We start from the raw sequence: 13,623 nt of genomic DNA, 5'->3' as shown, positions 1-13,623 counted from the left end.
AGGTTGTCCGATCCTAACGAACGATAGAACTAATTTCAATTCTTTTAAATACAAAACGTATTTTTAGTGTCCAGGTAAAGTCGGAAAAATCAATAAATATGTAGTTAAATTTCCTGCGCTCATAGCCGACGAACCCATGAAGGTAGAGGCTTGCGCTACATGTCGTTGAAATGGCAATTTGAAACACTATTCACGCTTTCTAAACTTATTATGTCTATATACTACATATGGAAAACAAGTGAGCACGAGTTCCTCGCATACTTAACAGGTAGGAGGAAGTGTTTCGGAACCAGTACAGTATACCTAATTTATCAGGATCACTAGCCGGTCGATCTGGCCATGTCCGTCTGTCTAATAATCGTCGATATCTTAGGAACTAAAAGATTCTTGAGACGCCGAGTTTTAACAAGTTTGTTTCAGAAGATGGCCACTAGAATACATTCAACCCATTTATTAAATGTCGGAAGCGTCCATCACTATGATATTATAATATAATTATTATAAAAATACATATAAGAAATTAACATACTTGGAAAGGATCTAAAATCTTTTGAAAAACCTAGCCATTTTAGAAGGCTTACTTAAGATGCAAACTTAAGGCAAACTTAAGATGTACTTCAGTGCAGAAGTAAGAATACTTTCCTAAGTGTCTTCTTTTGTAGTGGTAAAGAAAATATGATCTTTGAATATATATTAATCTAACAACTTATTTACATATGTACATGTATGTATGGGGTTATTCAACTCAAAAAAAATTCCCCACGGAGTGCCGAAAAAAGTCAGTTTTCAGTTCAACGCAGAAGCCCTCGCACAGTCTTTTAATACGTGAACGGCTTATGTATTCATTGCAATTAGTGCTTCAAATAATTAAGAACAAGCAAATCCTCTACAGATAATTAAGGTAATAAGGTAAACACATTAAATTGCTGATCTAGTATACATACTAAGAAATTATTTTTTTCACTTTCGATGTGATTTCCGGAGAGAGGAGTATTTCTGTTTGTAAACAAAATGACATCACTGTTATTAAATGTCAACAACTGCACAACTAAGAGAGAAAAGTAAAGAGAATTGAAGTGCTTTCTCTTAATATAATTCCCAATTTTGATTATTTGAGTCACGAACTAGGAAAATGGAACTACACATGAACCGCTACCGAATGAAGTCTAATTAGTGTCTTTTAACTACATATATCAACTACCTATACATATATAACTCATGTCAATGTATGTTCTTCTATTATTATAGAAAATACGCTCTTTTAAATTTTAAAATAAACCACTCCCAAGGTGTTAGGGAATAATTGGTGAGCATTATTGAGGTATTAGTTTAGTAGGCAAATATAAACCCGAGATAATATTTAGAAAATAATCTTTATTTCGTACCACCATTTTATTTATTCATTTGTACACAATTTTGGTTTTTCTCTTTTTAAGATTCAAAAATCTGTGCACTCTTTTGATTTTTCATTAGAATCGTAAATAGCAAAATCGTGGGAAGATTCATCTTTTCCGAAAACCAGTTGTGGTATGGTTGTTTTTACGGGAGAACGAAGAAGCATAACTAGAGAACCAGTCCAAGCCCCAAAAACAGTGGAATCACATTTTAAATTTAAAGTAAAAACCTTAACTGGTTCAGTCAATCTATGGTTCCTAATCTTTTCAGAAGGGAAGCACAAGCTCTCTGCACACGATTTTTTGACCTACTGGTCACTGGTACTGCGCTTTTGGTCTTTCCATGTCCACATCCTGCAATTAAGGCGTTCACTTCTGCTGCTCCAGGGCTTGATTCTGGACATGGCGAACACTCTTAACTACTCCAAAAGTCCCGCAGGCGAGGCTAAATTTGCCTTGCAGCTTTTCGGCCAATTGGCCAAGTCTGAGTCCGACCGGAACATCGTCCTCTCTCCATCGTCCATCCGGACGGGCTTGGCACTAGCCTACCTGGGCGCCGACGGCAGCACTGCCGACGAGTTAAAACTGGGATTGGGCCTGGAAGGAGCTGGAAAGAACGAGGTAGCTGAGAAATTGGCCCAGCTCTTGGCTAAAGGACAGTGGGAAAAGACGAGTGGGGACAAGGTCGGGCCTAAATTGAAATATGCCAATCGGATTTTCGTGGCCCAGAGGCTTCAGCTGGCCCAGGCATATCAGGATTTGCTGAGCAAAAACTTCGCATCAGCTGCAGAGAATGTGAACTTCACCCAAAGTGCGGACACAGCCAAGCGCATCAACTCCTGGGTGGAAGAGCAGACCCATCAGCAGATCAAGGACCTCATTGGTCCGGACTCAGTGAACGCGGATACTGCGGCCATCCTGGTCAATGCCATCTACTTCAAGGCCGACTGGCAGACCAGCTTTCCCGACTACGCAACTTACGCTAGCGACTTCGTCAACCACGGAGGTCGGAAGGTCAGCGTCGACACCATGTCCCAAGAGGGTTTCTTCAGGTTCGGCGAACTGTCCGAGTTGAAGGCCAAGGTTTTGGAACTGAGCTACACAGGCACAGATATCGTTTTCCTGATCATCCTGCCCCAGGAGGAGCAGGGATTGGCCTTCATCGAGGATAAACTAATGGACATAGACCTGAATGAAATAAGAGCACAACTGAGCAGGCGAAAGGTTCGCGTGCAGTTGCCTAAATTCAAATTCGAATTCCACGTACCTTTGCAGGCGGCGCTGGAGGAGGTGAGTTCTTTAGCCTAAGTTACCTAAATACTAGTTTGAAGATCCAATGGTAGTAACCAATTACTATTATTATTATTAGCGAATAACCGAAAGGCTCTGATGTTGAAATACTTTGGAATGTTTGTTATTATTTACATTCTGTACGCTTAAAGTTAAGAAAGTAAAAATACTGGGGGGGAGAACGACAATAGCTACTATGGCTTTAGGCCGTCTTTTTGTTTATTTCATTTTCTTTTTTTTACATAATCTTAGTATCTATGGTATGTATAATTGTTTTAATCGGGATTCAAATAATTTTGGCATGGTTTCATTTTTCTGTATTTTTAGAGTCTACTAATTTTAATGCTAGTCGAAGTTAACGTTTAATTGTTATAGAGAATTGATAATATTTGTATTTTTGAGGAAGTTTAGGATTTTATGGATGTTAGTAGTTGAAGGCTCGGAGAGGGAGGAGTTGAGGTTACCATTAGGGAAGTGGATGCGGGCTGTATTAAATGCTGGACACTCATTAAGTATGTGATTCAAGGTCAGTGTGTTTTGGTTGCAGAATTGGCAGGGGTTAGATGTTGCCTGCAATAATCTATATTGATGGGTGAGTCTTGTGCGGCCTAGACGTAGTCGAATAAACTTAGTTTGTTCACGTCTTGATAATCTAGTGATTTCCTTGTATTCAGAGTAGTCATTGATATTAATTTTTTGTATGTTTATAGATTGGTACCAGCTTGAAGCATGTTGTAGGAGGTTTAGGGAGTTATTAGATAGTTTGGACTTTATGTATCTGTTTATATCGGCCTGGTTGAGATTTAAAGTGGTGATCAGAGGCGCTGTAGTAGCGTATTTTGCGGAGTCGTCCGCAAATTCAGTTCCTGTGATTCCCACGTGGCTTGGGATCCACAGGATTTTTATTTTTGGTTGGAGGTTTGTAAGTAGTCTTCGAATTAGTGTAGGGTAATATGATGTCGATGTTTTTTATTGCGTTTAAGGCAGACAGTAAGTCCGAGCAGATGCAAATTTTTCCGGGGGTGTTTTCCCCTGGACCCGGACTTCTGAGGGGGGCCCGGATTTTTCCCCCCGGGCCCGTATTCCCTGTCGCCAGGCCTGCTGATAGGCTATTAAATGCTATAAGGAAGAGAATCACTGACAACGGGGAACCTTGGGGTATCCCGTTATGCAGTGGGTGGATTAGCGATTGCCTGTGGTTTACTCGGACTCTGATTTTTCTTTTTGTCATAAACTGTGCAACATATTTTAATAATTTGGGTCCACACCCCTATTTAAGCAATTGACTTTTTATGGTGTGTAGTCCTACTTTTTCGAATGCTTTTTCAAAGTCGAGGGATATTATTGATGCGTGTTTTTTTTCTACGAGGGTTCTGCTGATGATAGCGTCTACATATAGTAGGCAGTCTGTCACAGATTTCCTTTTTTTAAATCCTACTTGCCGACTGTTGAGAAGTTTGTTAGAGGTAACAAACCACCAAAGTCGTTTGGATATTATTTTATCAAGTGTTTTTGATATACAGGGGTTACGTGAGATTGGTCTGTATGATTCTATTTCCGTTTTGTCTTTGCCTGGTTTATGTATTGGAACTATTGTGCTAATTTTAAAAGTCTGAGGAATAAATGAGCTAAGAATTGAGTTAAAGAAATTAATTATTCTGTTTTTTACTGGTTTTCCAATGTGCTGTATCATGGAGTAGTTTATTTTGCCGTTTCCTGGCGTATTCCCCTTTAACTCTAGATACGAGGGTCGTTTGATAAGTCCGTGATTTTTTGTATTTGCCGCGCACCTGCTCTAAATACAACACTGCTCCTGTCAGCAGTTATCGATTAACAGCTGACTGTAAAATTTTGAGAAAGCTGCGTTTTTTGGTTTGCGTTTTATAGGCATTGAAAGCAGACGATCTCGTGAATTTTAACGAAAATGGAAAAAAGTGAATTTCGTGTGCTAATTAAGCATTATTTTTTGCGTAAAAAATCCATCACCGAAACCAAGGAAAGACTTGATAAATATTATGGGGACTCTGCACCATCAATTTCAATGGTTAAGAAATGGTTTACTGAGTTCCGTTGTGGTCGTACCAGTACAAGTGATGCCGAACGTTCAGGTCGCCCAAAAGAGGTCGTCATGCCAGAAATCGTCGACAAAATGCATGGAATGATATTGGATGATCGGAGAATGAAAGTGCGTGAGGTAGCTGAGGCTGTAGGCATCTCAACTGAACGGGTACATCACATTTTACATGAATATTTGGACATGAAAAAGCTTTCCGCGCGATGGGTGCCGCGATTGCTCACACACGACCATAAGCGCAACCGTGTGACCATTTCAAAGGAGTGTTTGGCGATGTTCAACCGCAATCCAAACGAATTTTTGCGCCGTTTCGTTACCGTAGACGAAACATGGATCCACCACACCACACCAGAGACCAAAGAACAATCAAGACAGTGGGTTTCTCCGGGTGAACGTGCACCAAAGAAGGCCAAGGTGGGTCTGTCGGCCAACAAGGTCATGGCCACAGTTTTTTGGGATGCACAAGGTATCATTCACATCGATTACCTTGAAAAGGGTAAAACGATCACCGGCGAATATTATTCAGAGCTTTTGGACAGATTCGATATTGATTTGAAGCAGAAACGACCGCATTTGGCGAAAAAAAAAGTGCTGTTCCATCAGGACAATGCACGGGTGCACACGTGTGTAGTCAGCATGGCAAAATTTCATAAATTGGGCTACGAACTGCTACCCCATCCAGCATATTCTCCAGATTTAGCCCCCTGTGACTATTTTTTGTTTCCAAACATGAAGAAATGGCTCGGCGGTAAGAGATTCGGGGCAAATGAAGAGGGCATCACAGAAACAAACGACTATTTTGAGGGCCTTGAGAAAACCTATTATTTGGAAGGAATAAAAAAATTGGAAAAACGCTGGACTAAATGTATAGAGCTAAAAGGAGATTATGTTGAGAAATAAAACGCTTCTTTGACGAAAAAAATATATTTTATTCAAAAAGTCACGGACTTATCAAACGACCCTCGTACGTTATGTCTTGTTCCATAAATTCAGCTGTTTTTATACCCGTTACTCGTAGAGTAAAAGGGTATACTAGATTCGTTGAAAAGTATGTAACAGGCAGAAGGAAGCGTTTCCGACCATATAAAGTATATATATTCTTGATCAGGATCAATAGCCGAGTCGATCTGGCCATGTCCGTCTGTCCGTCCGTCTGTCCGTCTGTCTGTCCGTATGAACGTCGAGATCTCAGGAACTACAAAAGGTAGAAAGTTGAGATTAAGCATACTGACTCCTGAGACATAGACGCAGCGCAGGTTTGTCGATTCATGTTGCCACGCCCACTCTAACGCTCACAAACCGCGCAAAACTGCCACGCCCACACTTTGTTTTGATATTTTTTCATTTTTGTATTAGTCTTATAAATTTCTAACGATTTGCCAAACAACTTTTTGCCACGCCCACTCTAACGCCCACAAACCGCCCAAAGCTCTACGCCCACACTTTTGAAAAATGTTTTGATATTTTTTCATTTTTGTATTAGTCTTCTAAATTTCTATCGATTTGCCAAAAAACTTTTTGCCACGCCCACTCTAGCGCCCACAAACCGCCAAAAACTGTCAGTGCTGAAGACTCCTTCGCACTTTCACTAGCTGAGTAACGGGTATCAGATAGTCGGGGAACTCGACTATAGCGTTCTCTCTTGTTTTGGTATATAATCGGTGCCTAGACTGTATGTGTTTTGTTTGGCATCTATAAACGCCAGGGAGAAATTTTGATCCTCTGAGATAGATGACCAGTGTTTGGAAAAGGCAGTAGCAATGTCTTCTGAATTTGTGAGAGTTGTGTTTGTATTTATACCCGTTACTCGTAGAGTAAAAGGGTATACTAGATTCGTTGAAAAGTATGTAACAGGCAGTAGGAAGCGTTTCCGACCATATAAAGTATATATATTCTTGATCAGGATCAGTAGCCGAGTCGATCTGGCCATGTCGGTCTGTCCGTCCGTCTGTCTGTCCGTCCGTATGAACGTCGAGATCTCAGGAACTATAGAAGCTAAAAAGTTAAGAGAAAGCATACAGACTCCAGAGATATAGACGCAGCGCAAGTTTGTCGATTCATGTTGCCACGCCCACTCTAACGCCCACAAACCGCCCAAAACTGCCACGTCCACACTTTTGAAAATTGTTTTGATATTTTTTAATTTTTGTATTAGTGTTGTAAATTTCTAACGATTTGCCAAAAAACTTTTTGCCACGCCCACTGTAACGCCCACAAACCGCCCAAAGCTGCCACGCCCACACTTTTGAAAAATGTTTTGATATTTTTTCATTTTTGTATTAGACTTGTAAATTTCTATCGATTTGCCAAAAAACTTTTTGCCACGCCCACTCTAACGCCCTCAAACCGACAAAAACTGTCAGTGTTGAAGATTCTCCTTCGCACTTTCACTAGCTGAGTAACGGGTATCAGATAGTCGGGGAACTCGACTATAGCGTTCTCTCTTGTTTTATCTTGGATGCAATGAATGTGAGTTGATTTGTGAATCCCGCAAAATTGCCTAATGTTGTTTCAAACCAATTCATTCTTGGATGTTCTATGTTTGTGTTGGTTGAAACCGGGATTTTGCTATTAAGACAATTTGTTAGGCTTTCCAATTTTGTCCAATTTGCTCTTTTTGTTATAAATCTTCTTGTGTAGTTAAATATCTGTTTTTCTTGGGTAAAAAGGTTGATTGTTATTGGGAAATGGTCACTACCCTGGGGTGAGTCCATGACTTTGAATTTACAGTGGATTTTGAGGCTTGGTGAACGTAAGGCTATATCGATGTGGGTGTAGGAGCTGTGTGTGGAAAAATGGGTTGGTTGGCCATTGTTTAAAATGATGAAATTGTTTTTAAGAATGTAATCTCCGAGAATCCGACCCCTGCGATTGCTCTTGGGGGAACCGCAGAGAGTATTCCAACCAGTAAAGTCACCAGTGATCAGCGAAGGTGTTGATGACTGCGGTAGTGTGTTTTCTAAATCTAAAGTAGTGAATTTTTGTGAAGGTGGAATGTTGAAGAGATTTGTGAATCAGCAAGGCGACTCCACCTTTTGCTATAATTGACGTAGTATTGTAGATTATGTAATTTATAGGGATGGGGAATTGTTGGGAGAGAGTTATGTAAGTTTTCTGAAGGGAAATAACTTTGGGTTTGTGTAGTTTTATAAGAATTAAGAGTTCATTATAATTGTTTGTGTAGCCGTTAATGTTCCATTCTAATACTTTAAGGGCCATATTTATATCTAGTTTTTGAGCTTATTTGGATTTTACTTAGTTTTGATTAGTTTTGAGTTAACTCTGTAATATTATATTTTTAAGCTTTGATCTTGTTATTATTGTGCTACTTGGTTTTTCCCGATAGCATAATTTCATCCTCTTTGTCGTCATATCCTATGATGTCTTCTGATGATGGTGTGTGATGGGAGGTTGATGCTGATGTCGAGGGCGTATTCTGTGTCAATCGTTGTGTATTGGGAGTCTTTTGTTGGTTTGAGCTTGCCACCGATGGGTATACGGATCCATCATGATGGTGTCTCTTCCTGTATAGCGACCAGGCAGTTCTGTTGCCCACTTTTTGGAGGGTTTTTATAGCTTGTACTTCTTTATGGCTCAGAATCACTGGGCAATTTCTGTCTCTAGGATTGTGTTTATTATCCGGCATCTTTTTTTCGGTACAGTTGATGCAGCAGACTCCGCGTTCGCATTTTTCCCCTGATGTGAAGTCGATATGGGCAGGTTGGCTGCACATAAAGCAGGTCTCTGCGTTCTTACAGAATTTTTAGAGATGGCCTAGACGTAGACAGTTGTTGCATCTCATTGGGGCTGGTATATAAGGACGAGCTTGGACTCTTTCGTATCCAATATAGACGTATTCCGGGAGGTCTAGTTTTTCGAATGTTAGGGTAATAAGTCCAGTTTCTGTCGGCTCTATTGTAAGAGTCTTCATAATTTTTCTTACGGCGGAAACTTTTTGGCTTTTCAGGTTCTGAAGAATCTTTTCTTCCTCAATTCCCCGTAGATCGTTGGAGTATATTATACCCTTTGAGTAGTTCAGATTTCGGTGGTCTGAGACTGCTACGGGTATGTGCAGAACGGTTGTAAGTTTAAGGAGTTTTAGAGCTTGTGTAATATCTTTTGTTTGTAGGAGGAGGTTTCCGTCGCGTAGTCTCTTACAACTAACGGTGAGACTCCTGCGAAAGTTGTTCCATCGGTTCTGGTTATTATCAGAAATTTGCTTGTTGGTGAAGGCTTTTCCTTCCAAATGTCTGGTGGAGGACGCATTTCGGTTGGGTTTTAAGCTTCTTAAATTTGTTATAAGCTTGTAACGACTGGTGCCCGAACTGATAAGCGCGATCTATTTATAGAAAATTGTTTGTTTGTCACTTAAGCTTGACTCGCTTAGAAGTTTGATTTGGGAGAGATGTACGACTGATCGCATCGGCTGCCAAACGTAAACTGTTGGAATGTTTGATTTACCATATTTTCTGTACTTTTAGAGTAAAACCGTATAGTAGATTCACTGAAAAGTATTAACATATATTCATATATATGTACATAAATGTAAAAATGTATATATAATGGAACTGTATAGCTAGCCGATTTGATCTAGCCATGATTGTCCGCCTGTCAGCAGAGCCCTTTGAACTTTGATCTCTTGGAAACTAAAAGCTCGTGAAAAAGTTGGGATAAAGCATGCTGACTTAATTGGATACAATATTGGATTAAATTTAAATTTTCGGGGTATATTTATATTGACAATACCTACTGATACACCAAAAACTTTTTGTTACGCCTATGAAGTATTTATATTCTTGAGCATACTTAATTTTGACTCTTTCAGTTGGGCATAAAGCAACTTTTCTCTCCTGGAGCAAACCTCAGCAGCCTTCTCCGGGAATCGGAACCCCTACACATCTCGGAGGTGAAGCACAAGGCGATTATTGAAATTAACGAAAATGGAACTATTGCCAGTGGAGCGTCCTGTAAGTCTGTGCATACAAATAACTGCAAACATTCTTAATGACCTGTGTTACACTCTAGATGTCAATGTTGCGGTGGAGTCTCTTTTGATTGGAGAGGAAGTATTTGAGTTCACCGCGGATCATCCCTTCTTCTTCGCCATAAAGGATGCTCAGAACACCTTATTACTGGGCCACGTCAGTCAGTTGTGATTCGGAGTTGTGCCATAAGTTATGTACACGAGCACCAGAATCCCAACATGATGTTTTGTCCGCATCCAATAAATGCCAGTTTTCTATGTCAAGTGCACAAGTACCGACAGGTATATCAACCTGATTGCTTGATTAGTTTTGGGTTGCGTAATGCTTTTGGCCTTCCCGTTTGCTGCTTCTGTAATTAGAGCCATCCGAGCTGACGTTGATAGTTTATTAAGAGGATTTGGCCTCCGTTCAGCCTCCGATCCTGGACGAGTGCCAGGCTGTTTGGCAGTCCTGTATCGGCCTCCTGTGTGTGTGTGCGCAGGAGTAATAAATCAAAGTTGGTATAGCTATCAATCCATGACACAGCGACTCACAAAAAGAGTCAAGAACGCAGGCGAACTGCGCTGGGAAGCACTGGCAATTTGAATGCCAGTAGTAAGTGGCCGAAGTCCAAGCACACAAGGACCTGTGGACTGGTGGACTCACGGACACGCACATGGCCAAAAGTCAACAACTGTGTTGGCAATTTGCTGCAATCATCCAGTAACACATCCCCCCAAACTTCCTCAACCTTTCTCGTCCTTCCTGCCATCGCACTCCCATTTCCCAGGAGCCGATGTTTATGAGTGCAGCTCATTGTTGTTCTCTGTGTTTCGCTCGCTTTTTCCTGCAGCATTTTGCTGCTTTTCCACGAGGATTTTCCAAATCCTTGACCGTCGACGGCACTCGCATAAGTGCTTTACACATAGCCCACCATAGAGCCTCCTCTTGTGGCAGAGGATATATGCAAATATATTTTCAACCAGGTGTAAATTAAATTTGACAAATTTTTTGTGGCGTCAGGGCGCGTCCTTGTGATTTCCTGCCGCCCGGGCAGCAATCTTAAAGACGTTTTGTGACATTTACATACCTTTCGAGGCCTGGTCATAAAGCCGGGCTATTATACAGGTTTATGATTTTGGGAACGATGCAATTGTGGATGGGAAACAATTAGAGCGGGACTTACGCACGTGTAAAACATTTTAATTAAATCCGTGCTGACGTGCCGCTTGGTTTTCCACTTGATTCCTGGGAATTCTGTTACACTTTTGAAGGTTATGTTGTGCGTTCTGTTTTTATACGGCGCTAATTGGTGGCCAGGGTGGTGCTGAAAATTTGACTCGGTTGTCACGGGCGACGCTCAAGTTTCCGTCAGAAAATTGAAATTGAAATGACAACACAACAGTAGCTGTAGCATCAGGAGGCAGGCATCAACCGCATTGGGAGGAGCAAAGGATTGCATCTCGCGCACCTGAAAATGGGAGTTTAGTGACAAGTGCCAAGCACAAAGTTGAGCTGTGGGCAGATGGGCGATGTTGGGATGTGGGTGGAGACGAGTGGGTGGCTGGGGCCACGATTCGCTGGGCATTTACTTGCCATCACCAGGTGTCCTCCAGCTGTGGCTGGGCCTTTTCCTAGTCCTGCTGCTGACATCTCTGCATCATTTTTACCAAAATGAAAGGAAACGTTTGATTTGCTCGCCACTTACGAGTGTGGGGCAATTTAGTCACTATTATTAACCCAATCCAGCTGCAGCAGTCAATGCTTAGTAGTTCTTCGCTATTTTCGGTGCACTATGAACTATGGTCTTGCATTGTTCAATGTAATCTGCTTTTGAACCCTCCCTTCACAATGCCGACCAAAATTTAAAAATTAAATTAAATGAAATTAGTTGTTTGCCTCTGAAACTTACACATTCGCATACCATGAGCTGTGACACGTAAAGAACAAGAATGAACGTTTCCTTTCCGCAGTAACCGAATTTAACATTGGTTTACAGGACCAGAACTTAGGTTGAAACTATGTACAGTGAACAAGCATTATTCATAGATAAATATTTATTAAATTAGCAACTGTGTAAAAGTTTGTTTTGTTCGAGTCATATTAAAATAGTTTAAAAATGTATACACATTTACATACAATGGCTGGTAACAGAAATCAAGTAAAACTGGTCACCATTATGTTTCCGAGATCGTAACTTTTGCGAACTATTGTGACTCTCAAAAGTTGTGCGGCAATGTGTGCATTTAAAGCTTCCAGTTGAGGCTGCCTGTGCCAACTACACGGTGGAACAACTCCGCAGGTGGCTGGGTCGAAACGATTACTCGTTCTGCAACATGGAACAGACAATTGTGGAGGCAAATTGTAATTGTAACTCTCATTTATGTGAGTCTGACAAGTTTGGTAATTAAGGAATTATGTCATGCGCACGTTTGCCATTCAGAAGGTCCCTTGTAGTAACTGGCTGTGTGAGGTGGAGCGTTGTTGATTGCATTGGCTACAATGGTTACCTTGGGTTTCCTCTGTCACATTCTGTGTCCCGAATATTGCATTTTTGCAATTGGCATTTAATTTTGAAATCTGCTAAGTTGAGCATTGTGCTTATGCACGCTGCACTCCCATTGTTGGATTGTTGCAGCTCAAGGCAGGCTAGTAGAGATTTTAGGTGACCTTGGACACCCAAGGTGTTCCAAACTTGACACTTTCCCACGGCCCACATGAAAAGGTGACTGGCTACCGCAAAATGATAATGAAATACTAGTTCGCTCCAATGAGGTCTGGGCCCAACCGCTTGTCCTGGAATAGCTGGCTCGCCCACAAAGGGCACGTCAGAAGGACTGCCCGGAAGGACGACTTGACGCTCTCAAAAGCGTATCAGTGCATTGTCAGGTTAATGAATACTTGGAACATGCCTCCTGGCAGCCGGTCAAGCGGTCTGTCTCGTCCCCCGTGGCCAAAGGACGTGTGTGAATACCAGCTCAGAGCGATGGAAAGTGCAAAAGTTTGCCAGCACTTTGAGTTTAATACATGCTATTGAATAGGGGGAGTAAACAAGGTTTTGCCGACAATTATCGAGCATACGCCCCGTGGGCCGCCACGGCGTCCCGTTTTCCTTTTGGCAGCTTGTGGGCTCTGTGGGTAATTAACAGTTGTACGTCAATATTTGCAGTGGTAGCCGTTGGCATCTAAATGAAAATCTCCACCTGACATGAGACACTATTTGCCTCTCATTAGATTTAATTACCATTTCACGTGGCTGTCAAAACAATTCGGCTTTTAGTGTATTATGCTCTGCGAGATATGATAAACATTTGGTCAGAGTCATGTTCCTGCATCGAAATTCTGAATTAAAGTTTAGTGAACGGAAAGTTTTGGTTGGGACGTAGATGCCAATCCCATAATAACGAAATTAGGGTCGTCTGCTCAAAATTGAACTGTCACAGGTATTATTACCAACTGACCGCAGTTGACAATGCCGGAGGAGCGAGCCTTACATCCTATCAAACAGGTTCGAGGGGCAACCCCCCGACTGACACTGAAAGCTCGGGTTCGGAACACAGCTATTAGCAGCAAGGAACTCAGCTTTGTGTTGCCGACGCCTGCGTCCTGATCCTCTGTGGCATTTGCATGTTTACAACCACAACCTGCAACACGTTGTGTTTTGAATGCTTTGGCGGCAAACACTCGTGGCCTCGTGAATATAAAAGCGAAGTCCCATGCTGGCAGCCAAACAGTTCCGTGCTTGACAGCAACCCGCGCGCTCCTCCGTGGAAACCCAGAGACTTTCGACAGTGGATTACAACTTTGAATGAGGTGTTAGAAGCAACCGATACTCCTGTAGTCCTAGTCCGTCGGTCGGTGGTGTTCAGAGTATCTGTGGCTTTGTGTGCGGGTGATTCTC

The 13,623-nt window shown here is 41.7% G+C and overlaps 1 protein-coding gene across 2 annotated transcripts; it reads left to right on the top strand.

The window, feature by feature from the left end:
* The first annotated feature begins 747 nt into the window (after positions 1 to 747).
* Positions 748 to 10,070, top strand: LOC122626531 (serine protease inhibitor 42Dd). Of its 2 annotated transcripts, XM_043806837.1 has the most exons (4): positions 748 to 901; positions 1,666 to 2,684; positions 9,584 to 9,725; positions 9,784 to 10,070. In XM_043806837.1, exons 2-4 carry the CDS (start codon positions 1,797 to 1,799, stop codon positions 9,912 to 9,914), a joined length of 1,161 nt encoding a protein of 386 aa, XP_043662772.1. In that variant the 5' UTR covers positions 748 to 901; positions 1,666 to 1,796; the 3' UTR covers positions 9,915 to 10,070. The 2 variants fall into 2 exon arrangements, with proteins under 2 accessions (XP_043662772.1, XP_043662765.1); XM_043806830.1 differs by having other exon boundaries at positions 748 to 2,684.
* Positions 10,071 to 13,623: the final 3,553 nt, after the last annotated feature.

This window comes from Drosophila teissieri, chromosome 2L (genome assembly GCF_016746235.2).
Source record: "Drosophila teissieri strain GT53w chromosome 2L, Prin_Dtei_1.1, whole genome shotgun sequence".
In the NCBI taxonomy this organism is placed as follows: Eukaryota; Metazoa; Arthropoda; class Insecta; order Diptera; family Drosophilidae; genus Drosophila; species Drosophila teissieri.
Note: the sequence above shows the minus strand (reverse complement) of the source record. Positions and strands in the feature narration are given on the sequence as shown.